Here is a 26,940-nt window from a genome sequence, read left to right as displayed (position 1 = left end):
GGAAACTTCGGGCGACTTCGGAATACGAAGTGTCACGTGTGCCATGCTGCACACAAATCGCCAGGTGTGGCCTTACCCTTAATTTTCTAGTAGACTTTAGGTATGAAGATCCATATTATGGAAATATCCATTATCCAGAAAAACCCAGGCCCTGAGCATTCTAGATAACAGGTCCCATACCTGTACTATGCTCACTGCGTCGTGCATTTCCAAGACCTGCAGTTTGCTTCTTGGATAGAAGGTTGCCTATTTTAGGCAGCATTTTTTACAAGATGGGAGGACAAGGGATGGCACATAAGCATACACCAACTGCCTCCTAACTTGCGTGTCATTCAGACTTGTAAATTAGGAAGCGCAAGGAGGAGCAGCCAACATGGGGGCCTGTCCATACTAACTGCTTTGAGGCAGGCACCAAGTACAGGGCTCTGCGGCACCCCCTGATGCAGCTTTCTGTACAGAGTGCTTATAGCTTCTGGTAAAAAACTATAAGCAGAATATCACTAACAGCACAGCATATAGGTATCATGGAAAGATTTTTGAACCAATATTTAAAAAACACAAAATGGAGACCGTTGGTAAATTATCTTAGAGTGCCATTGCTTTCATTGCAGTGACATTCCCTTTGCACTTTGCAAAGTGGGATGTTTGGTGCCCTGCATTTTCTTCCATACCTCCTACAGCATGCTAGTGCTAGCCAGCACAAAAGGGCAACACCTTGTGCCTTTAAATGGACTCCTTTGTGACTTTAAGAGGCACATTCAACAATGGTTGAATTTCGAATCCATGTGAGTTTTTTTTAACTCTATTAAATTCGAATATACTCTGGTTATTTAATAAAAAAAATTGAATATCTTACTCACACAAATTTTACTGGCTCAAAAAAACTAGAATCTAATTTGACTAAACTCTATTTTGAGTTTTTTCGAGGAAGGCTAGTAACATTTCCAAATTGATACCAGGACCTCCCACTTATTGACTTATACATGGACTTGGCAGGATTTAGGTGGCGAGTAGTCGAATTTTTAGAGGACGAACATTTGACATTTCTAATTAAAACTTGAATCGAGTTTGGATAATGCACAATTCAAATTTGAGAGTTTTGACCATAAAAAAAATTGAGACTATAGAATTTTTAATTCGACTCTTAATAAATCTGCCCCTAAATATCCCTATATCTTACAATAGGGGGGTATATGATTCCCTATATAAACAATACATAACAATTAAGGCACTGCCTTCTTTAAAATAAGATATTAATAGACAGCTGAAGAGTTTTATGACCATTATTAAAGCACTCGTCACCTATCCTTGACACAACAGATCTAGTGCGCTTCATCTCATACTGCAAAAATGAGTCCGGGAATGGAATTGTTTTTATTTATAATATATTAATTATTACAAAATATTGCTTTATAATAACGCACCATTGTTGTGTTATTTCCTTTCCTAAAAAGATCCCAGCCGTAACCGAGTCTAGTAAAGGGAGCATTATGCACCATTGGAAATAGTAGTTAAATGGACTGTTACCAGTAAATGTACTAGTGATGATTATCAAGGTACAACTCATAATTCAATGAACTGCTTTAAGTTTCATTTGAACACACAGACTCATTCCTGAACAGAGGTATAGTAAGCCAAAGCAAACCATCAGGCATTCTCTTCCATCATTCTCAGTGCACTATGAAATTCCACCATAAATGAATTCCATTTTGGAGCAAAGATACCTGTGGCTGTCCCAGTGAATACAAGACTACCTCCCCCATCCAGCCTCATAGCCTGCTCATCATTCAGAGACCCAAATTCGAAAGCAGCCGCGGATGGAGGCTATTCTTGGGGCTCTTACTCATGAGCGTTTTTACCTACGCTCCCCTGCGTTCCGTTTTTCGGCGTTCAGCCGCAGGGGAGCGCAGGAATAGACGCATTTCATTTTTTCCAATGGGGCTGTACTCACACAGGCGCATGTAGGCGCCGAACGCAGGAAAAATGCAGCATGTTGCGTCTCAACCTGCGTTTGGCGTCTACACGTGCCTGTGTGAGTACAGCCCCATTTGAAAAAATTAATTGCGTCTATTCCTCTGCTCCCCTGCAGCTGAACGCCGAAAAACGGAACGCAGGGGGGTAAAAACGCTCATGAGTAAGAGCCCTTACTGTCTGCCCTATGGCAGGTTGGATGGACTTGTGATCTGGATGAGCAAAATTGTTTGCCACATTTCTCCAAAAAAATGTCCCCATAGACTAATTGATAGTAAAAAAAAAAAAATGTAAAAAAAAGTTGCCTGGTCTGAAAAATAGTCGCCTGACTTCAATGTGTTTGGGGAGTTTTTAGCGATTTTTTGGCAAAGCCAAATAAGTCCAATTCGCTATCATTGCTCGGTACTTCTTGCTGGCATAAGGGCAGATGTGCTATGGTCTGGATTTTGTTTAACGTAAATGACCCCTAATATTTCACATAAAATTGAGTTTTGATTCATTACATTATTTAAATTAAACAATTTTGGTGGGACCCCTTCAGGTTGCCTGTTAAACTAATGCATGAAGACTGTGAGCCAGTTGTTGGCAGGTCAGATGTAGGTGTTTGAGGTGGGCATCCCACAATCTTCTTCCTGATATTATACATACTGGTCCACACTGTCACATTGTCCATTCAATGCTCAGCATGTTTTTTAGGGCAGTCCAATAGTTCATTTTAGAGTTCTTTTGGGAGCCTTCCTTTTTCTGTAAATCTGGGAGCAGTCACAAGACAAGTTGTGAGAAGTTTTTTTGTGGCATGCAATATGAACCAATTTTAAGTTTTCTTTGGTAAACAGCAAGCTGAAGAAATACTGCCAGTTTACTTGTCTCTCATTGCGTTCTTTAAGAGTGTTAACCAGGCATGGGATGATCGTTCTTTTCTTCTCAATTCTGCGGGGGACAAGAAAAATGAATAACTAATTGACTTCCAAAGCAAACCCGAGAGCGGACAATTAAATGCCTACTAGCCAAAGAGTTGGAACTCCGATTCCTCTTCCAAAATCCTCTCATACTAAAGGAGAAAACGCAGTTAACCCATATACTGGTAAAGATACTTGGGACCCTCAGCCCGGTTATGAACAGTAGCCATAACTTTCATCCGTGTTGGGGGATTATAACTATATTCTGTACCAATTCCTTGCTCCCACTCTATGCAAATGGATTCCTTGGTAAATAAGATATTGACTATTTCAATGAAAGATGCCCCAAATCATGAACAATACTGAATTCTTCATAAGAGCTTGAACTGAATCCAAATTTACTTATTAACAGTTGACGAAAATAAAACTCCCAAATGGTGCTCAATTCGCTTAGCAATGTGCAAACAATGTGTAGTTAATCTGAGATCCCAGCAAACATTTCAGGACTTGCACCAGTTGGGAGTTGGGAGAGCACCACATGAATTTGGAACAAGGATTGGCTCCATGAACAGATTTTTGTTTTGTTCATGACTGATTTTGCTCACCAAGTTCTTCGATGTTGCTCTCAGTGGTCTAAAAGCAGTTGCTTATTTTTGGATTTCTGACTTGGAGGTAAGTTTTAGAAACATAATGTCCATGTGAACTGCAAAATAGACCACCTGTAGTCCGTCAGTCCAGGTAAAGTCTACCAAATTACAGTCCTTATTGGCAGGGTCAGGCCAAGCTGACGGGTGACATTATTGGCCAGCCACCCTGCTAACCAACCCCCACTCATGCGCGCCAGAATATTAACGTGATCACCCTACCTTGAATATTCGTCCACATGGGCCTTAGCAGAGGAGAGGACAGTGGAGGGAGGGCAGAGTGACATGCGGCAGTGAACCCCAAGTGCCCCCCTATCATTTGACTTGCATAGTATTCTTAGGGGCAAAATTATTAAATGGGTGCAAACAGATTTGATATAAATTGATAAATATCCCTATTGGATTAGGCAAAGTTGCCATTAAAGCTGTTCATACATACAGAGATCTACTCGTTTGGCAAGGTCGCCAAACGAGCTGATCTCTCCCCGATATGTGGGCGATATCGGGCTGATCCAATTGTGCGCCCAACAATCCTATCACAACAAGGAGAATATGGGAGGTAGTATTGAGGGCCACATTAATGAACCAACGCGGTCCTCATTTCAACTGAAATTTTTAACTTGCCCGAGCGACATCTGGCCAATATTGATTGGGGAAGCCCGTTGGAGGGCCCCCTACACTACCCAACAAGCCGCTATCTTAATCGGTTGGCAGCTTATATAAGCCCGTATATAGGGAGCTTAAGTCTTTGCAGCACACTCTACACCCACCACTGACCAACCACTGGCAACCTGCTGAAACCCCATCAGTTTTGCAGTTGCCACATATGGCCATCCTACCTGTGGGGACCACCATATTTGTACTATTTGCTTTGCACTGAATCAGTCTGCACAATACAAACATAAATTAGCTGAGAGTTAAAACTGAGTTGTGAGAGTTCAGGCCCCTGATCTCTGCAAAGGTGTAAAAATATATTAAAAAAATAAAAACGAAACCATACATATTTGGACCGTAAGCTGCACTGGAGCAGTTTGGCACACTGAAGAAGCTGTGTACAAGGCATCAATACAAAGTGACACTTACACGTGGTCCAGGTTCCAGGTACTGAAAAGAATCCGGCTTTCTCTGTTACTGTAAGGATTGATGGAATGTTTAGAAGTGCAGGCATTTGCATCAAAGGGCCCCTAAACAACAGTAAAGTTTTGGAAAAAAAAGGATTAGTTAGGATGCTGAGCTAGCCTTAAAAGGGCTAACAAATCTGATTCCAGAGACCAATACTTCACCAGCTCCATTAACATGGTATTAATGTGTAGCCATTAAGTGAAGATGAAAAAATCCAGATTGGCAGATTGATCCTTAGTTTATAAAGTTAAAAAAAAATAACGTTCAGTTGCTGTTAGAGTTTGTGGAGCTTGGAGTTAAATGTTAGGTTGACTATGTTGGTAATGCTTTTAAAATTCCTCAATCTGAACATTACAACCAAATTAGATTTTTATCAAGCTAGAAATGTATGTTATTAGGGTATAAGCTGCACTACTCAATAAGTTGGTTGAATAAAATAGTTGTTACAAATAACAAAAATGTAGAGAATGGAACTATACTAGGGATGTACCGAATCCAGGATTTGGCCTTTTCCAGCAAGATTCAGATCTGGCCAAATCCTTCTGCCCGGCCGAACTGAATCCTAATTTGCATATGCAAATTAGGGGCGGGGAGGTAAATCGCATTTTGTCAAAAAACAAGGAAGTAAAAAATGTTGTCCCCTTCCCACCCCTAATTTGCATATGCAAATTCGGAATCTTTTGCAAACGATTAGGGGGTTTGGCCAAAACCAAAATAGTGGATTCGGTGCATCCCTAAACTATACAAATGTACAGTAAGTCTTTAAGAGCATTTTCTTTCTATTTTATTTAAATCTTTTCTTTCTTTCCCTTGCCCTCGGCAGAAATTTCATTAGCAGTGCTGTAAACAGAGGACGATTCTTACTTGGCAAGAAAACCATCCTTCTGAAGTACAAAGCCGATTAGGCTTCTGTTCCGTTCGATCAAAGTAACAGCCATTGTATTTCACAGCTTTCAGCTCATCGCACATGGCATCAATGATCCTCTTGTATTCATCTCTTGTCACTGGATCTACACTATCAGTGTGGCTTTGCACCTAGACACAATAGAGTACATCAAAGGAACACATTACCTTGATATTATGTTGTTCTACCTGCTGTTGCGCAAAAGAAATAGCACCTTCAGAAATTGTATATGTTTTCACAGAAGCCAGCAGGGATTGCACCATATTCATTGTTCAAGGGGATTATTCATTCCCATTGAAATTATATTAATGACCATTTATTAGTACACAGTCTGTTCTAGTTTATTACCATGTTAACATATTCTCTTGGACATACTGTATGGGGGGAAATGGACCAATAAAACCTGCCGGCTCAAGTTACTCCAAATCAAGTGAGCAGCCTATTGGCCTGTGATTGCAATAAGCTGTTTGACCGATTTATCTATCATGCAGTCCTTTCTCATTAGCATCTGATTGTTGGCTCTTGGGCCAAATGATCAACTTTTTTGGCCCTGCACACGGGTGCTCAAAATGTGTAAAGATCTGCTCATTTAGAAATTAAACACACCCAGACAAAACAGAAAAGTAAATCCTGGGTGCTAGAAAAACATTGAATCATAAAAACAGTCCATTTGGAATATATTTTTTTTGTATGCTATACATTCCGTCTCTCTCAGGAGCCTTTGTCAGCAAACATCATGGGGCAGATTTATCAAAGGTCGAGGTAAATTTTTGAATGAAAAAAAAAAATAGAATTTCAAGCTATTTTTTGTGTACTTTGCCAAAGGAATAGTCCAAATTCAAATCGAATTTGAATATCGAAATTTATCATGTATTGTCTCTTTAAAAATTCGACTTCGACCATTCGCCATCTATAACCTGCCCAATTGCTGTTTTAGCCTATGGGGGACCTCCTAGAGTCAATTGGGCGACTTTGAAAAATCGAATGCGCTATTCCTTCGATTCTTATGATTCAAATTCAGCCGAATACAGACTTAATTTCAGTTGGTCTTTTTGAATTAGAATTTCAAGGTTTTTCAATTCGAAATTCGACCCTTGATAAATATGCTCCCATATGTCCTGACACCAAACATAAACATTGAAATGGTGTCAAAACCCACAATGGTCATAAACACACAAGCCTGGATTTGTGGAAAGGCCACCAAGGTCCAGGCCGAGATAAATTTTAAATTTCGAGTCCGCCAATCGCCATTGCTCCCTTCCAGATGATGAAAATTTGCGTGAATAAAAGGGAGGGGATGGGGTTGACAAACGTCAGCTGGCCTAGGGGTGCCTGCTATGTAAATCCGGCCCTGTAAACACAGCCACTTTAGTTTACATATTCTGTATTTGTAAACTAGGAATATTTGTGAACACAATCATCATAATGTGTGAACTTTGATCCACATTAAAGCAAACATTAATACTTAGGGGTTATTTATCAAAGGTCAAATTTCGAAGTTATGTACATTTTTTAATTGTAATTAATTCGAATGTACTCACAACTCGAATGGGAGGTTATTTAAGAAAAACTCAAATGTCTAACATTGGATCGAATAGGAACGACCCGAAAATCCGAATAGAATTCGAACTGAGTTTTCCTCTGAAACAAAACTTGAATGTCGGGAAGGCTTTAACATCTTCAAATGGTTCAACGGACCTCTGCCATTGACTTCTACATGAATTCGGAACCTTTAGGTGGCGATGTATCAAATTAGAACTGTTTGCAGGGTCAAGGTCTGATAAATCTCAAATTTGAGTTGGCGGTTTTAAATTGGACCCAACAAAAATTTTGAAAATTTGAATTCAAGTTACCATTGAACCTTAGTCAATCTCTGCCCCTTAATTTCATGTAACTAAAGTGGGTGTGGTTATGACATCACCAAGGTGTATTTTGCTTCCCTTCCAATTTATACTGTAAGTCTGACATGGGGGGGGATATGCTGTTTGTGTTCCGATGAAGGTTCAAGAGAAACAAAAAACACTGAGGAGCAGATTTATCAAGGGTGAACTGAAATTTTGAAATTCTAATTTTCAATTTTTTTTTTTATGGTCAAAACTGTCAAATTTGACTAGGGAATTATTCAGATTTGATTCGAGTTTTTAAAAAAATTCTAATTAGATTTTCGAGATTTATCATACTCTGGCCCTTTAAGAACTCAAATTCGGCTATTCGCCACCTAAAACCTGCCAAATTGCTGTTTCAGTCAATGGGAGACGTCCAGGGATCAATTTTGAGCTGTTTGCAGCCTTCCTGGCATTCAGAGAAAAAACATGAATCAAGGTTTTTAAAATTTTAATTGAATTCTATTTGAATTTGATTCCAATTTTCGGGTCAATTACATTCATCGAGTTTAAAAAAATTGATTTTTTTAATAAATTTAGATCGGTCGAATTTCTGGTTGTTTAGGGAAGTTTTTAAAAATTCACATGAATTAATGTGCCTCTGAATGTACAATAAACATGACATCTATATGTAAAGGTAAAAATGGTCACAAATGAGTTAAAAATTAGGGGGTTTTTTTTTTTGCTGTACCTCTTTCATGTAACTGCGTACTCTGCTTTCACAGCTGTACTTCATGTAGTTAGATTTGTTTTTGAACCTGGGTTCTATGCCTAGGACAAGGACAAGAAAAAGAAAGCTTTTTATTCTTTGTGAACAATCCTACATGCTAATACATAATTATATATATAGAAATATGAACAACATTAAAACAAATTCTACTGTGACACTGTATACAGTAATACATATAAATATACTTAGACTACTGACAAAGGAGCATTGAAAGGAAAATTATGTTTATTATTTTTTTACTATTTATAGTGCCAGTGCAGCAAAATATATTTAAATTACAAAGAGATGCTAAAGGATTCAGCTATATTTTATCAGTTCTACTTATGTCATATGATTGATGTATATGTCAGGAAGTACACCAGCCTTATTATTATTAAAGAGTAAGAAAAATAAAATGATTCATATTTATTCAGATTTGTGACAGCTTTTAGTTTGCAGCCTTAAAGGACAAGGAAAGTTAAACTAAAGAAGTAGATAGAAATGTTATGTTTTCGGCTTCTGTACCAGCCCCAGGCAACAACAGCCCTTTAGCAGTAAAAGTCTGTGCCTCCAAAGATGTCCCAGTAGCTCCCCATCTTCTTTTCTGCTGATTCACTGCACATGCTCTGTGCTGCTGTCACTTACTGAGCTTAGGGACCCACTCAAAGTATACAGTACACATAGAATATAATTGGCACAATATAAGGCTGATTAGTAAATAATACAGATAATTACTACATGGCAGCACAGAAACCAGTGCAACTAGCATTAGAATTTAATAATCAGCCCTGAAGCATCAGCTTATATTTTAGACCAACCTCACTTTCTGCTGGATAATTTGCGACGACCCCTAAGCTTAGCTTCTCAACAGCCAATCAGAGCCCACTGAGCATGTGAGTGTCACAGACACTTTCCAAGATGGTGACCCCCTGTGACAAGTTTGAAGTCCTGGATCATTGCTGCTATTGACAAGCTGAAACTTTAGCCTCGTGCAATAGGTTCCGTATATAAAACATGGCATTTTTAGCCCTATTCATTTTTAGGGTTTAGTTCTTCTTTAAAGGACAGGTCAACCCAAAAAAAATTTAAACGAAACATCATTCTAAGTAACTTTGCAATATACATATACATTTTCTATGGTTTTTACGTTATTTGTATATGTATTGCTATTGAAAACAGCGTTTGTCCATTTCTGTTCTCTACCCTGGTGGCTCAGGCTTTTGAAACAATGTAACACAAGCCAACCGATTAACAAAAATGTCTTGCTGGAGGAGATTGGCTTTTGCAACATTGTTTAAAATGTAACAACCTGGAGTTAAGCAACTGCTGCTTTCAAAAGCAATTACATTTACAAACAACTTTTAAAGCACTAACAGTTAAAAAAAATAATATTGGAAAATTGCTTATTTTTGTGTTTTCTTTTATTATGCAAAATATCGTTTTTTTGGGTTAACGTACTTTAAGTCCGACACAAAAGCTCAGTGGAAGACTTCCGTTATATCTATCTATAAATAAATACACCAGTAAACCCTCAAAGTAATTCTGCACCAAGTCCCCTGTCAAAAGAAACACAGCATTTCTTTCCTTCTATTGTGTACACATGGGCTTCGGTATCAGACTTCCTGCCTTCAGCTTAAACCTCCTTGCCCCGGGCATGAGCATGCTCAGTTTGCTCCCCTTCCCTCCTCCCCTGACTGCTGTAATCTGAACCCAGAGCAATGAGTGAGCAGGGAAAGACTAAGGCAGGAAGTGATGTCACACCACGCTAATATGGCAGCTGCTATCCTAAACAAACAGAGAGAGCTTCTAGAGCTGTTTACTCAGGTATGGTAGAGCATTCTGCAGAATAAATATAGTCTTATAGCTTGCACCATTGTGGCTAATCTATTGGCAATAAATTGCTTCTGTAGCTTTCCTTCTCCTTTAGGCGAGCACATGTGCAGTAAAAAAACTTATTCAGAAATGTCTATACCATGCAGAATAGAAGAGGGAACTATGGGAGGAAGTATGAAAACGAATGCAGAAGAAGTGGGGTGCCAACTAACAGGTAAGCATCTAAAATCACCCCAAGTGATTTTACCTTTTCATTTAATGCTTCCCTTGCCAAGCACTCCAAAATAAATGCTGCTAACTTGTTTGGCAACATTTCCCTTGCTTTAAATGCATAATATAAATACATTAAGAACAATATATTACACCAACTGCCTTTAAAAACTCTACTGCAACACAAAGACTGAATGTAGAGAGGGACCAATTGCTGAAAAACCAATAGTAAATAGTTACTTCAGAAAGATACAGAATTTTCAATTGATTATTTTCTTAAAGTTGCATGAGATGAAGCATGTAGTAATTTGGTTATCGTCATATGTCTCCTTTGTTGGCAACAAATCAGTGCTTTCAGGTGGGTTTCCTCGAGACTGCATAGAGTTAGCAACAAATGGCCTGATTTTTACATATTTGGTGATTCATTTTAATTTGAATTAATTTTCATCATAGTCCAACTGTGTCTCGTGTGTGTGTGTGTGTGTGTGTCCCTAAAGGTCAGCACTGACAAGGTGCTGTCTTAAAGGATTAGCAATGATTTCTTCATGCAGTGCTATAGATTCTGTGATGAACTTATTACCCTGAGCTCAGCTAGGGATCAGGATGTAGCTTCACCAAATAGAATTTTACCTTCAAACCATGATTCATCATCTTCACGATTCTCTGCCAAGATATTTTCATTCAGGTTGCTAATGAAATCTACCAGCAGCTTTTGTCTTTTGGGAGCATCCTCATCTGCCAACAATTTCAGTGCAGCCTCCACAATGCTTGACTGCCTTGTGTAAAATGCATTCAGGAAGCGCTCAACGTCAGAAACATCTTTAGATAAGAAACAAACAGAAGACAGGATACAGTGTGGCAACACAAAGGTTTTGCAAGCAATATAAACTGAAATGAAGCAATTTCATTAGACCCTGAGCATCCCAGGGATGCTCAAGGTCTAATTAAATGCTTCACTTCAGTTTAAGATTCTAAACAATGGCTGTCACAAAGTAGATCTTTGTAAACCAGAGGTTTGGAATCTTGGCTCCACTGTGAGACATGCTATGTTCCATAGAGCAGAGTTTCACTAGACTTTTCCTTCTATAAGGGATGTGACTGTTCGTCCCCACTGCAGTCTCCTGTCACATAACTATGCTGGAAACTTTTAAAGGGCATGTAAAGTCTAAAATAGAATAAGGCTAGAAATGCTGTATTTTGTATACTAAATATATACATTTACTTACTGCACCACAAGCCTAATCAAACAAATAATTTATGCGTTTAAAGTTGGCTACAGGGGTCACCATCTTGTAACTTTGTTAAACATCTTTGCAAGACTAAGACTGTGCACATGCTCAGTGTGGTTTGAGCTGCTTAGGGATCGTCATAAACAAAGCTGCTTGAGTTCTGCATGGCTGGGAAGTAAGGTCGGGGCTCCCCCTGCTGTTCATATGTATGATTGTTTCCCTGCTCAGCAGTTAGGGACCGTCTGACAATTGCTATCCACAACTGTAAATGAAGGGAGAATTTCACTGCATACAGTCAGGTTTCTTATAAAAACGGTACACATTTTTTAATTAAAGTATATTGGTGATAGGTTTCTTTTTCATTAAAGAAAGTAAAAATGGGATTTTATTTTTTTTTTGCCTTTACATGCCCTTTAAAGCAGTCTTATGCTAATAACTAGCTCACTGAAACCTGACCTGTTACATTTTTAAGAATATTTGCTGTTTTACTTTGTCACCCTGTTGAGGAAAAACATACTTTATGTGGATGTATTCCCCCATCATTATATCCTACTGCCAAAACCATAACAAATTAGAAGTAAAAGTGATACTGCTTTGACTGCAACTGTAGGAGAAAATGTAATGCAATATAATATATAAACCATAATGACACAAGTGACACTATGCACTGCAACCATTTCAATATTAATGCTCCTGAACTAATGTAATAAACGTGGTCATAGGAATAGCAACAACTCTCAATAATCCAGTTTAACTTTATCTGTATTAATCAGTTCCTTGGCAGTACAGGTATGGGATTGATCATCCAGAAAGCTCTGAACCACCATAGACTTACTTTAAATCATATAATTCACTTTTGAATATGATTTCCATTTTCTCTGAGATAATAAAACAGTACCTTGTACTTGATCCCAACTATAGAAAGATATAGAGATATGCTGAATCCTTTGAGGCAGAACAATACTGTTTGGTTTAAATTATTTTTAACAGCAGACTTAATGTATGGAGATCCATAGAAAGATGCAGGTCCCGAGCATTCTGGTTAACAGGTGCTATACCTGCACTGGTAAGCGTTTGCCTTTTCCTAACAGCATCAATTCGACACAAATGAGAATGCCCTAATTACAAGCTGATCCCAAATGAAGTGAGAAGAATGTGTAGAACTTGTCATTTTCTGCTGATGCCACAACATAGAGTAAAGTCTGACTTACAGCCCTGCCACATCTGCCGTGGAGTCAGTAACAAAAGCACTGTGTTATCTGCCACTGTTTTTAAGTATTCTTCACTCAGCTCTGTTCCATCCTCATACAAGCACAAGCGGGTTGTAGGAAAATCCAACTGAAAAACAAAGCAATAATTAAGCTTAAAGGGATACTGTCATGGGAAAAAATTTTTTTTCAAAATGAATCAGTTAATAGTGCTGCTCCAGTAGAATTCTGCACTGAAATCCGTTTCTCAAAAGAGCAAACTGTTTTTTTATATTTAATTTTGAAATCTGACATGGGGCTAGACATATTGTCAGTTTCCCAGCTGCCCCAGTCATGTGACTTGTGCCTGCACTTTAGGATGGAACTACTTTCTGGCAGTCTGTTATTTCTCCTACTTAATGTAACTGAATCAGTCTCAGTGGGACTTGGCTTTTACTATTGAGTGTTGTTCTTAGATCTTCCAGGGAGCTGTTATCTTGTGTTAGAGAGCTGCTATCTGTTGTTAGGCTGCTGGTAAACTGATAAACTTCAGTCACTCTTTACTGCTGTACTGCAAGTTGGAGTGATATCACCCCCCTCCCTTTCCCCCCCCCCAGCAGCCTAACAACAGAACAATGGGAAGGTAACCAATTAGCAGCTCCCTAACACAATATAACAGCTCCCTGGTAGATCTAAGAACAGCACTCAATAGTAAAAATCCAGGTCCCACTGCGACACATTCAAGTTACCTTGAGTAAGATAAACAACAGCCTGCCAGAAAGCAGTTCCATCCTAAAGTACTGGCTCTTTCTGAAAGCACATGACCAGGCAAAATGACCTGATATGGCTGCCTACATAACAATATTACAACAACAAAAAAATAGAAATTTGTATCTTCTAGCGCAGAAAGTGCAATTGTGTGAGGGGGTAGAAGCAGCAATCTGCCTCAGGTGGCAAAGGGGCTATGATTGCCCCTGAGCATCAGTGACCCTAGCAACCATTGCTGATACGATGCAAATAATTTTAATATTTGTATGGTATTTTTTTTATGTTTACACAGTATTCTCGAACACATTTGTACTGGTTTTATTGGAGAACAATATAGGACAAGCCAGCTGATTAAAGGGGTTATTCACCTTCAAACACCTTATTCAGTTCACTAGAAAATAAGGCTTATTTTCAATCTTATATTTGTGACTGTTTTGTTAATATTGAAGTTTAAATTTTTCACCTTCTTATGTCTTTCTAAAACAGCTTGGGGGGGGGGGAATTGACGCTGTAACTGTTGTAAATTGATACATTAAGTTGATACATTTCTTACTTGAGAAATGTATCAGCCAATGTAGCAAATTGTAACAGTTGAGATTCTGCACCTGAATTACTGAGCTGCCAGAATGAAACACCCGAGACATGAACATTGAACTTTAAACTTCTTTAAAAAGGTAAAAAAAAAATTACAAGACGGAAAGCAATTGAAACAAGTCTTTATTTCTTTTGAACAATCTGAAAATAACTTAAACTTAAAAAACTGTTTGTTAGGTAAACAACCCATTTAAGCAAATGTTGCTTTCAATAGCAATTGTTTTTTTTTTTTTTTTTTTTTTTACAAATAACTTTAAAAGCACAGAACATTTTAAATAAAGATATATTGGAAAGTTGTTTAGAATTTTGCTTTTTTTGTATTCATTTTATTTTGATGATGACTGACCCTTTAAGGTTAGGCAAGTGCAACAAGGTACTGGTGGTACCTTGTACTTGATCCCGACTAAGATACAATTCATCATTATTGAAGGCCAAACAATTCTTTTGGGTTTGTTTAATAAGTAAGTAAGTAAGTAAGTAAGGAAATCCAAAGGTCTAAACCACGACCTGTATGATATCGTACGGACTTAGGGTAGGACTACAGGGACATTTTCGGCGCGCTAAGACAAAACACATGCGACGGATATAAGGTAAGAGATAGAAATGTTGGATGAAATCGCAGCGTTGATCCGACACGACTGTGGGATGCAGACGCTGCACACTGCATCCGACAGTGGTGTGTCGTTGGATCAATGCTGGGACTTTATCCGACATTTCTATCTCTTACCTTATTTCCGTCGCATGCGATTTGTCACATGCGTTTTGTTGCAGCGCATGGGATCGCGCCAAAATCGTCCATGTAGTCCTACTCTATATGATAGAGAAGTACAGTTACCCTGTAGTTTCTGGCCCATGCCACCTACAGCATGCTAGAAACACCCAGCACCAAACTGGGCTGTGCATGCAGAAAATGGCTTCATGTCCAACTGCATTTGCTTACTAATAACCATTACTGTCCATTATTTATGTTTTAAGGAGATCACCCACTGTTGAAAGAAAATGCCATTCTTGGCAAATTTGCCATAATTACAGTGTTTTAGTGGTTTTTAACGTTATTACTAAACCTAATTGCCACTGAAAGCTGCTTATATTGTCTGCACTGCTGGTTCTGACTTCTAACCCAAGTAGCAGAATTCAGTCGATCACGGAGGAAACAGACTTGTGCTACATTGTTTCAACAGTCAGGACCAAAGACAAGAAGGGCAACATGATAACAAATTCTGCTTTCCATTACAAATAAAGCTGCTATTATCTTTAAAATCACTGAAAACTGGGGTATGCGATTGGATGAATGATGCTACCATTGTGCAAAAAGTACTCTCAGTGGCAGAACTAGATATTTGGGCCCCAAAGAAAATTATTTTTCAGGCCCCCAAAATGTTTAGAGGTTGACTTGTTTTTTGTTTTTACCAATATTTATTGAAACTGTTGTATATGAATTAGGGCCTCATAGGGCCCCTATCCCTCCTGGGCCCTTCTGCAGCCGCAGGGTCTGCTTCCTCTATAGTTATGCCCAGTCCCGGACTGGTAACCTGTTTGTTTGGGCAAATGCCAGAGGGGCCGCTCTACCCTGTATTTAAGTGGGCCGCCCACTGCCTAATTAGATGCGGCACTTGCTGCACTATTAAACACTTCAAGTAAACCTGTAGGCGTCCGAACCAGGGGGGCATGTCAGGGGATCGCAGCATTGGTGGTTCAGTGGGTGGCTTGAACTCTCCGTTCAGTGATCATTTGCTTTTCCTGGCCCAGGCTTGTTCTGCGCACTGAGAGAGGTGCACGCAGGCACAGCACGCGTCTGGCCAAGGAGATTACAGAATAGTGTAAGGACGAGAGCCCAGTGAACCACCAATGCTACTCCGGAGATTGACCTACAAATAAATCATTAGAGTGAAAAGAAAAACTGACACAAGTGTGTGTGTGTGGGGGGTAGGTATGGAGATTCATGGAGAATAAGGAGACTGGACATAAAGAATCGTGGAATAGAAGGAGAGGGAGGCACATCTAGAAAGAGTAAATGGCACACTTGCTCTTCTTTACCCAGTTTTAGTTTAAGGTCACTGTCTTATTGACTATGCTGTGTTTCTCAGTTGTCTGCCAAAATTAAAAACAGAAGCACAGAAAGAACTTGCAAAATCTCATAGCATAACTGAGAGCAGCAAGTATTCAGCCAAACAACTGATGAAAATATACTCATAATTTCAAGTGGCAAAGAACTGGTGTTGCCTTCTGCTTGCTTTTCTTGTGGTGTCAGCCCCCACTACCTCTCACTGTCTACAATGTGCATTGGATAGCAGTATCTATTGCCTCTCTCTATTTATTGTGATTTCGATTTCTGTGCCCCCTGCTTTCATGACATATTGTGCTTGGGGTGACAGTCCCTGTTGCATCTTGTATAATCTGATGGGAGTACCAGTACCCTAACATTTAATGTATAATGTACTGCCTAGTCACTATATAATGTGCTTGAGGGTCCAGTGTCCTCTTCTATTACTGTAAAATAGGTCTTATAACCTATACAAAGAACTCAGGTTACTATTAGTCTACTGCAGAATTATCTTAATATTATGCTGTTGCTCTGGGTTATAAGGCATTCAGCAAATGTTTCTGCTGCCGCTATGGTGCTCCTAAAAATCTAGTAAAAATAAATGTAGAGGTTGGTGGGTTTCAGTGGGTGTGGCCTAAAACAACAGGTGTGGCCTATTTTGCCACACTACGCACACCACCAAAACTCTTTCCATTTGCCCCCCCCAGACAAAAACATCTTCTGCTGCCTATGTCCTGGCTGTCATATATAAAATATGTGTATAAGTAAAACACCTTCACGCATTAATGTGTGGGCTGCTTTGATTTTTTTTTGCCAGGGCTGCTTTCTACTCCCATTCCGGCCCTGGTTATGCCCATGGCCACTGTTGTTTTGGGTGACATTCCGTTTGAGCAGCTGAACTGGAGCAGAATGAATAGCACAGCAGTCAGCAGCAGTCTCTAAGCAATGAATGGCAAAGCTACTTGTCCCCTCCTAGCAGAACATTTGGAGCGGGTGTTGAAGCAGCCGAGCCCATATCCCAGTACCCACACACAGACACACACAGACAGACAGCATGCCATGCGGTAAACACCTGAAACTTCCTGCATGCCTTCTGCTTCAGTTCCGCCAGGTTCTTGCAGGCAATCCCGTACTTCTGCTCGCTGTCTAAGGTCCTGATTTTGTAATACCGGATCTTTTTCTCTGCGGAGGTACAGTTACTACCCATAGTGCCGCACTTGTTCTTACTCCTTGCCATCAAATAACGCGCAATTCTTATCGCTAAGCAGACGACGCATGCGCACTTCCTACACTCTGTTGCCTAACTAACCGGCTCGCAAACTCCATGTCCCAGAAGCCTTTGCTTTAGTCATTCCGCGCCTGCGCAGTACTTCAGTTGTTGTCAAGCGGTGGTTATGGAGATAAGGAGAGAAGGAGCGGTGGAACAGGGGATGGTTCTGCGCACCGCCACTTGGACTCGGATGCTGATATTTTGGGAAACGATTACTTGTGTAGCGACAGAAAGTCCGCCAGGCATTAGAACCGGCGAAGTGTTTCTTTTTTTGGCTGTGGATAACTGTACTTGAGTCAGGGGGGATTATTGCGCTGACCTGAAGTAGTTCCCAACATTTTCAGCTTTCCTGTCTCAGTGTCAAGGGCTTTAGAGCCCGGGTAAGTGACTTGTGCTGAGGGCAGGGGTGTAATGTAACTACTGAGGAAGCAGACCCTGCGCTTGCTGCAATGGGGCCCAAGAGGTATAAGCGACCCATGAGGCTCTAATAAATGAGCAATTTTAAAGTATATTGGTAAAACAGAACAATTTCTGGATATGTTGGAGGCCCTAAGATTAATTTGCTGTGGTGCCCAGTAACAGGGTTGGACTGGGGGGCCCATCGGGGCTGTTGCTGCCTCAGAGCCTCCCGTCCGCAGAGACGGGCCAGGCAGGCTCTGCGCCCCCCAGCGCCGGATTCCACTTTTGGGCGCCCCTAGGCCGCGCGGTCCGACCAAGCGGCCGCGCGGTCCTAGCGCCTGCCTTCCCAGCGCGCCGGCGAAAAAACACCGGCGCAGCTGGTGCATTTGAACGGCGGCTGGGCGGCATGCCGCCCCTATTTCTTTGCCGCCCTAGGCCCGGGCCTATGCGGCCTTGCCGCAAATCCGGGCCTGGCGCCCCCAGCTGGCCAGCTCGCCCCCTCCTTCTCCTGTAGCTCGATGTGTGCTGACGCTGGCGCACTCATGAACACGATTGTGTACATGCGCGTCAACGATGGCACGCATAAGTGCTGTTAGAGGAGCGCAGCCAGGTCTAGGGGTAGGCAGAAGAGGTAGCTGCCCAGCGCCCCTCAATCGTATTACACTTGACAAAGGGTTATGCCCGAAACGTGTAGTGTGCTTACACTGCTATAATAAAACACTTTGCAGTTTAAAATTACTGCTTGAAGCTGTTTTGATTCGACTACTACTTTTCTGGATTACGCATTGAGGTGTAACACAGACACCTGTAGAATCCAACAGCTGTAACTAGTGAAGAACTCTGGAAACTGAATCATACCTGTTTATACTGAAATAGATGTATTACGGAATAAACATCTCCCATAGACTCCATTATAATCAAATAATTGATAAAATGATTCCCTTTTTCTCTGCAATAATAAATCAGTACCTTTTACTTAAGATGTAATTAATCCTTTTTGGAAGCAGACCCAGCCAATTGGGTTTATTTAAATGTTTACATGATTGTCTAGTGGTATGAAGATCCAAATTATGGAAAGATTCTTTATCCAGAAAATCCCAGGTCCCAAGCATTCTGGATAACCGTACCTGTATAGTAGTTTCTATATCTGCCACTACTTCTGCATTTATCCACTCCTGCCTTCAAGCACCAGCATGACAGTTGCTTGTAGGATGTGAATGGCAAGCAGTTTCAGAAATTTTTCTGCCAGTCTTCAAAGACAGGCCTGAATTTCCTGTATGATATTGCGCCCACCAAAGATTATCATAGACTGGTGGTACAGTACTTTCTGTTTTACTGATCAGTGCAAGTCCTTAACTTTACGCAGCTCACATAGCAAGCCAATGAGATCAGAAAGCTCATAAGGTAATTTTTGAGGGCAGTGATATTAGTGACCCCATTTTATGGCTACTGTTCTGTTGAGGTGGTACAGCAAGTTATACACATAATGCACATTTCTAGTCTAATCCATTTAAACGCATTAGCTGCCTGGGGATGGTTTTAATGCTGTGCTTTGCATAACATTGCAATTTGTGTTACCTTTAGACCTGCATCATGCCCCACAAGCTTGGATTTGTTGTAGTAAGTTCATCTGGGCATGAAGATGGATTTAGTGCCAAAGAGTTGATGGTCCATGCTCCCACTGTTAGTGGCTGGAGATCCCCAAGGTACAGTCATGTCTTTTTTGCAGTAACACTTTTTCTTTATCCTGTTTTTAGCTGCCAGACATACACTCATTTCTAATTACTTTAAGCATGTACTATATCTGGAAAGTGAGAAGTCCTTGCAGCTTCGATATGTCTCCTTTAACAGAAGTACTTACTGGGTTTTTTGTTGTTACACATACTTTCAACTTTCTTATGTAATTGTCATCATGTAATTGTCCCTTTTATAACGAGTCCTTGTATTTATTATACAAGCTTTGCAAGTTTTCTCTTTTGTTAGCGGTTCAGATCTCCAGTCCTTACATAGTACAAAGAATTTTGTTTATTTTGCCTCAACAAGTCAAGCTCAACATACTTACATACATGTTTGTGGATGTGTACTGAATTTGGCCACACACATGCTTGGACAGGTAAAGTCTTGCTGGGCCAATTATTGGATGATAATGAGCCTATGCAGGACTGTTAAAGGGGTTGATATAAAGACTTTTTGCAATTACTTTCAATTTCCTATTGTGACAGTTTTTCTAATATTGAAGAGTAAAGGTCTATTTCTAAGGGTCAGGGCACACAGGCAGATCCCCGAACTGCCTTCCCGCCAGCTAAAATGTAAATCGCAGACGGGATGGCACTCGGAGCGATTAGTTTTCCTCAAGAGGAAAATTCGGGGGACTTTGGAAAATGAATTGCTCCGAGTGCCATCCCACCAGCGATTTACATTTTTAGCAGGTGGGAAGGCAGGGGAGGCAGTTTGGGGAGATTAGTCGCCCCGAAGAAGAGGAGATTTGTCGCCAGGCGTCTAATCTCCCCTGGATCTGCCTGTGTGCCCTTACCCTAAAGCAGCTCTGGGAGGGGGTCACTGACCCTTTGGGGCCCATTTACTTAGCTCGAGTGAAGGAATAGAGGAAAAAAACTTCGAATTCTGAATGGTTTTTTTGGCTACTTCGACCATCGAATGGGCTACTTTGACCTTTGACTTCGACCTTCGATTCAAACTAAAATTTGTTCGATTATTCGACCATTCGATAGTCAAAATACTGTCTCTTTAAGAAAAAACTTCGACCCCCTAGTTCGCCACCTAAAAGCTACCGAAGTCCATGTTAGCCTATGGGGAAGGTCCCCATAGGCTTTGGTAGCTTTTTTGGATCGAAGAAAAATCGTTCGATCAATGGATTAAAATGTTTTTTCCTTCGATCGTTCGATCAAACAAATATCGCTAAATCCTTCGACTTCGATATTCGAAAGATTTAACTTCGAAAGTCGAATATCGAGGGTTAATTAACCCTGGATATTCGACCCTAAGTAAATCTGCCCCTTTAACTTTTAAGTTGATACTATAATTGATACATTTGTTATCTTTGTCCCTGCTGAGCAGAACCCCTGAGTTTCTTTTAAGGCAGCTGTTAGAATTTATACAATAGTTACTAATATCCCACAGATACTGCTGAGAAATATATCAACTTATTGTATCAATTAAATGTTTTTAAATATAGATAGTTGTAACAGTTCAGATGCTCCTGGATCACTGAGCTGCCTGACTAAAACACTAGAGACAGTAACATTAAACATTAAACTTACATTTTAGGAAAACCGTAAAGAATAAAAGATGGAAAGCAAAGTCATTGTTTATGGTGAACAATGCAAAAACAACTGAACTAAAAAAAAAGTGTTTGGAACCCCTTTAAGAATAGAGCTCATCAGCTGGCTGAAGCAGTCCTACCCTGATTTGATTTACATATATTGGCAGTTTGAACTCTAATCCACCCTGTGTGCATAATTACAGGCAGATGCCATTACTGTCCCTGCTTAAAGACATAAGGTGGCATCAGCCAATAGGAATTGCATGGGGAATTATTTGCATTTTTCTGGCAAAGTAGAAAAAGCTCCCTCTGGCATTAGCCTCATACCACCTTTTGGGCTCTTACACATGAGCGTTCCGACCTGCGCTCCCCTGCGTTCCGTTTTTTGGCGTTCAGCCGCAGGGGATCGCAGGAATAGACGCAAGTCATTATTTGAAATGGGGCTGTACTCACTCAGGCGCGTGTAGGCGCCGAACGCAGGTTCAGACGCAACATGCTGCATTTTTCCTGCGTTCGGCGCCTACACGCGCCTGAGTGAGTACAGCCCCATTTCAAATAATGACTTGCGTCTATTCCTGCGCTCCCCTGCGGCTGAACGCCAAAAAACGGAACGCAGGGGAGCGCAGGTCGGAACGCTCATGTGTAAGAGCCCTTAAACTACTTATCTCTTTTCTTTTCATTGCTAATCAAAGAAAAGATCTTCCACACAGCAGTATGGCAAATGTTTATAAAACAATCAGATTAAGGGTGTATTTGTAACCAATTTCTCAACAGATTTTGCCAGTATCCTCAAGAAATCATTATTCAGATGGTAGAAAGATGCCGTATTCGAAAGTTGCAGCTTCTGGCTCACCAATACATGATTTCTTCCAAAATTGAATTTTACATATCTGAAAGCTTGCCAGATTATTTTGTTCCTTATCAGTCGGAAAGGTACCGGAGATTGGGGTATGATAGTTTTTTTTATTATATATACATATGAAATAATTTTTATATATACTTTATATGTTCTGTATCTTCTGACTATAAAAAAAGGTATTATTAATTTAGGGCTTATTATAAAAATTGGATATGTAAAACTCAGACAAATTTTACCGACTCGAAAACTTAAATCGAATTTGATTCTAATTCGTCCAAATCTCCGAAAAAAACCTGAATGTCAGGAAGGCTGGAAACATCTTCAAATTGATCACAGGACCTCTCCCATTGACTGAAACATGAATTTGGCAGGTTTTTGAACTATTTAGGCAAGTAGTTAAATTTGGGTTCATAAAGGGCCAGAGTGTGATAAATCTTAAAATTCAAATTAAAACTTGAATCGAGTTTGGATAAATCACAATTCGAATTTGAGAGTTTTGAGCATAAAGAAAATTAAAATTTTAAATTCGACCCTTAATAAATCTGCCCCTTAGTGTACATTTTGGCTTTTGGAACACATTTCTTCTGGAAATTCCTATCGGCAGAAACTGAATTATTGCAGAATTCTTATTAAAATCAATGGGAGTAGTTGGCACCTAAAAGTATTTCTGAAACATTTTAAGCTAATCCCACTGATTATGAGGCTGCAGACAAGGTACCACAAAAGCCATAAGATGACTAGAGCTAAACTAAATAAAACCGTTTGGTCCCAAAAAAATCTCACCGTTCATCAGCTAGAAATTATGTGGGATTCTACTAAATCTGATCTGATAAAGACACCAAGTTTATCTTCATGCTTATACTGTATATTCAACAGCTGGTATATATCAATGCGAAATGAATGTTTATCTGATTTCCCAACAGTTCCCAATTGGTGGCAAATTTTTCATGTAGTTTATAAATCAGATTTTAATATCAGTTACATAATTTTTAGACACCTGCAACTACACGTTATTTGATGAGATCTGTAAATGTGAATGCTCCCAGCCCTTCATATATAGTATGATGGGCATTTACAGCGCAATGTAAAATGTGTTAAAAATAGTACAGGTATGGGATCCGTTTTACAGAAACCCGTTATCCATAAAGCTCCAAATTACAGAAAGGCCATCTCCCATAGACTCCATTTTATCCAAATAATCAGAATTTTTAAAAATTATTTATTTTTTCTCTGTAATAATAAAACAGTACCTTATACTTGATCCAAACTAAGATATAATTAATCTTATTGGAAGCAAAAGCAGCATATTGGGTTTATGTAATGTTTACATTATTTTCTACTAGACTTAAGGTATGGAGATCCAAATTACAGAAAGATCCATTATCCAGAAAACCCCAGAGCATTCTGGATAACAGGTCCCATACCTGTAGAACGTTATTGGTGTGAGATCCTGGCATGCATTTCGGAGGAGTGCCTCATCATCAAGCAACTTCTATAATCATTAATATTTGGACTTTATTATTATTATTGCTTTATTTGGAACTAATTATCTGTAATAATGGGGGTAGTATGTGATTTTTAAGACCATCAATTTAGTTATTTCTTCTTTGTTTTGATATTCTAATAAGATATATTACATTGTATTTTCAGTGTCACTATCATAGCTAACATTTTCCATTGCAGTTTTAAAGGACCCTTGCTGGTTCATGAAATGTTATGGTAATACTGTAATTAATCGAATGCCTTACTCCATGATCTAATGAATATCTCTGAGCAAGTAATTCGATACATTTACTCTTTCTTGTTCAGTTATGTATCACTATCCGATAATGAGAAAACAAGCTACAAAGCAAGAGAGTTAAAGTCTGTGTATGTTGAAGCAGTTGGGCAATATCTTAAGCTGATTTTTCACAAGAATAATTCAAACAGATACAATCTGTATAACCAGGTAAGTGTCCTCTCTTTCAATGACACATTTTAGAAATCAACCTCAGAAAAATCTCTATAGCACTCTAAAAAACAACATCAAATTGCTGCTGCTGGGGTGTTTCCCCCAGGCCATTTCTCCTTTTCTTTAAAAAAAATGCATCAATCCGGGGATCTTTACAAGGAAGAACTGCCTGTGATTTTACGCCAGCTGTAATGTCTCAGAGACCAGTCGACAGATTTGGAGTTTTATGCTTTATTGACAGAACAAGAGAATATTACAAAAAATCAACAGTGCATCTTGACTTGTAGCTAAATGGTGTAGTCTCATCAGGAGCCACAGGAGGGCACCATCAGCGGCCAGTTCTGCAAACAGGAGCCAATCCAGTCTATATACAGGAAGCACAGTTATAAACACACTCCACAGAACAGGCCAGGCAAGTTGGGCACAGTAATATGTGGCAGCCTCCCAGGCTGTTAAATCCAGTAATAGGTATGGGTACAAAATAAGCGCAGAAGTACTGCTGCAAAAAGTGCCTTTAATCACAAACACAAAATGTTTCGAGCGTCACCGCTCTTTATCAGTCTCCCAGGCTGGTCACAGTCACTGACCAGGGCAGCAAAAAGTTGCAACGTTTTGAGTTGCACTCCACTCTTTATCAAGCTTGATAAAGAGTTGAGTGCCACTCCAAATGTTGCAACTTTTTGCTGCCCTGATATGTGACCATGAAAGGCATTTTTTAAGGAGAACTATCATTTAAATAAAAATTTAATATAAGCTTCAGCATACTAAAATAAGAAACTTTCTAAATATAATCAATTAAATATTCTGTACTGTTGGATCCTATTTGCTACAAATTGTATTTCCTACTTGGAAATACAGTTGGAAAGTTATGCGCGTGAACAAGCTAATTAGATTAGACTCCCATCCAACTTTCTTCCCCCTTCCTCACCGGTAAGAGAGCGGCTGGGGAAGATTTTTTTTTTTAGCTATAGATGAAGCAGACCTCTATAGTTACGCCACTGATTAGATCCAATTATTACGAAAAGTATTTAACACATGACTATCTGGGAAGTCACTTATATGTATTGTCTATATGTTGCATATCTGGCAATTCACATAAATGTTCATGCATAATTAAATATTGCATCAATAGAGGTTTTATTGCATTGTTTTTGTGTATTTTTATTCACATTAAAAGAACATATATTGTTAGAGATGCTGAGTTATTTATACCTACTGCCCCACTTCATTCATTATGTAGAGATTATCACACCATTAATAGAGCAATAGGGTGGTATCCCTGGGTGGCTACAGAGTGGCCAGCACTGATGTGCTTTGTAACACAGAATTTGCTTTTACTGCAGGTTGCTCTCATAGCTATCAATATCATTGGTGATCCAGTAGACTTTAATGAAGAAAACAATATGGTAAGTATTTTTGCATTTGGAATAAACATCATCATTAGATGCTGCACATTTTCTGACAAGTTTTTTTGTTTTTTTTTTTAGTAAACTCTGCACCAGTCTTCACCATTTAAATATTTCTTGCTTTTATGGTATGGTAGTTACTTCTTAATGGTATAATATTGTTTCATTTAATTTTATAAGCCATCAAGGGAGAAGCTAATTGACCAGTATCTGGGAAACAACTCCGAAGAATCTGCACTTGATGCTTCGAGCACAGGGTAAAACTTAGCATTCATATCTAAAAATGTTAATATATAAACACTGCAGGTTCTTTGTGTGATTTAGGGCTGGTCAATTTTTATTCCATCATTCCTCAGTAATATTTTAATTGTATCCTCTATCACACTGTTGTTGTAAACCTATGACTTTTCTGCAGCACCGTTCAGAAGTTTGAGACTTAGCAGCTAGAGGAAGAAGCCAGACTTATACATTCCTTATCTTCTTGCCTCATCAAACAAAAATAATGATTGTGTTGCCAAGTTGGCCACAAATGTGTATAGCCCCAAGGGACCAATCCAGTTGATACACTTTTGAGCAGTATCTTGATCTTGATCAGTATCTTGAAAATTGTGGCCCTTGTCCCTTACTGATCATAAGTTACCTCATTCTGATTAGCCATTTTAGCTAAAGGACAAAAAAATTACGATTTGGTCCCATACCAGTAGCAAGATACAAGTTTGATAGGTAGCATTTATATTCATATTTTCTATACAAATTCAATGTAACATATATTATCACATGATATTCTGCACAATACGCTTATTTGTAGGGATGCATTAAATCCACAATTTTAGTATGCAGTCGAATACTGAATCCATCACAAATTATTTGTCCGACATTTTCTTCAAACCCTTATTTGCAAATAAATAAGGGTTTGAAGAATAAGATGGCCAATTTCAAACCCTTATTTGCAACTTCAAACCCTTATTTGCAAGAGAATGGACACCTTCTAAAGTTACATGATAATTAAAGCAAATCATGTAATATTTAGTGTTGAGATTTGGTTTGGCCATGCATTCAGATTTGGCTGAATCATTGGATTTGGATAATTCCTGAACCAATTTTGGGATTCGGTTCAACCCTATTTATTTGTGTTTATTTAAAATGGGAAAGGGGTGGCACATATTGACACTGAAAAAATGCATTTTGCATCAAAATTGATAAATAATTAGTCAAGTGTCATCAACTTCTGTGACAAATATAACATGATTTTGCTTTCAGCAGCCCCAAAGCCTGGCTTCTGAACATTGGTCCAGATCACACATAGAATGTACAGTTTCACTGACATGGAGAACGATTTAAGCTGGGGAGCTGCTGGGGAAAAATTTGAAGGCATGGATCACTACTGTTTAGGGTTGCTAAACCTCTGGGCTGTTACTGTAAATCCAATAAATGGAATATAAAAGTTCTAGACATATTTTTAATGTTGTAATTGTTTTTTTTATGTTTTAAGAGTTGTTTAGGGATTGTAAAACAACAGTTTAATATCTGTCCATCGTATCAGTATTCATTTAACTTTACCTGTTAAAGGACCTGCATATATCCATCCCTTTCTGCCAATATGAATCAGTCAGGCTCTTTTATCAATATCAGGCAAATAGGTACCTTTATGAACAATTAGTTCATCACAATTAGTTCCAATTAGCAGCTTGCTGCAGGTAGAGCAATGAAAACAAGTATTGAGTGTGATTTGTATACTGTGGAACACTATACACTCTGTCTCAAATATGTATTTTGCT

General features: G+C 39.2%; 2 protein-coding genes across 6 annotated transcripts in view; one reads left to right on the top strand and one right to left on the bottom strand.

Annotated features, from left to right (window-relative positions):
- Window positions 1–2,052: 2,052 nt before the first annotated feature.
- dffb.S (DNA fragmentation factor, 40kDa, beta polypeptide (caspase-activated DNase) S homeolog) lies at window positions 2,053–17,302 on the bottom strand. The gene is made up of 7 exons (XM_018227948.2): window positions 17,070–17,302; window positions 12,616–12,742; window positions 10,806–10,994; window positions 8,115–8,194; window positions 5,501–5,671; window positions 4,598–4,698; window positions 2,053–2,901 (listed from the first exon to the last, which is right to left on the bottom strand). Exons 1-7 carry the CDS (start codon window positions 17,232–17,234, stop codon window positions 2,682–2,684), a joined length of 1,053 nt encoding a protein of 350 aa, XP_018083437.1. The 5' UTR covers window positions 17,235–17,302; the 3' UTR covers window positions 2,053–2,681.
- Window positions 17,303–17,352: 50 nt separating this feature from the next.
- Window positions 17,353–26,940, top strand: part of cep104.S (centrosomal protein 104kDa S homeolog) — a 60,579-nt gene continuing 50,991 nt past the window's right edge. For 3 of the 5 annotated variants that reach the window (XM_018227943.2, XM_018227940.2, XM_018227946.2), the window contains exons 1-6: window positions 17,353–17,647; window positions 19,251–19,372; window positions 21,721–21,894; window positions 23,615–23,753; window positions 25,100–25,162; window positions 25,343–25,419. In XM_018227943.2, the coding sequence (XP_018083432.1) occupies window positions 19,260–19,372; window positions 21,721–21,894; window positions 23,615–23,753; window positions 25,100–25,162; window positions 25,343–25,419 (566 nt within the window). In that variant the 5' untranslated portion in view covers window positions 17,353–17,647; window positions 19,251–19,259. The remainder of the gene's footprint in view (window positions 17,648–19,250; window positions 19,373–21,720; window positions 21,895–23,614; window positions 23,754–25,099; window positions 25,163–25,342; window positions 25,420–26,940) is intronic. The other 2 variants (XM_018227942.2, XM_018227944.2) reach the window with 2 other exon arrangements.

This window comes from Xenopus laevis, chromosome 7S (assembly GCF_017654675.1).
Source record: "Xenopus laevis strain J_2021 chromosome 7S, Xenopus_laevis_v10.1, whole genome shotgun sequence".
In the NCBI taxonomy this organism is placed as follows: Eukaryota; Metazoa; Chordata; class Amphibia; order Anura; family Pipidae; genus Xenopus; species Xenopus laevis.
The sequence above is the reverse complement of the archived record's forward strand: the minus strand, read 5'-3'. Positions and strand labels throughout refer to the sequence as shown.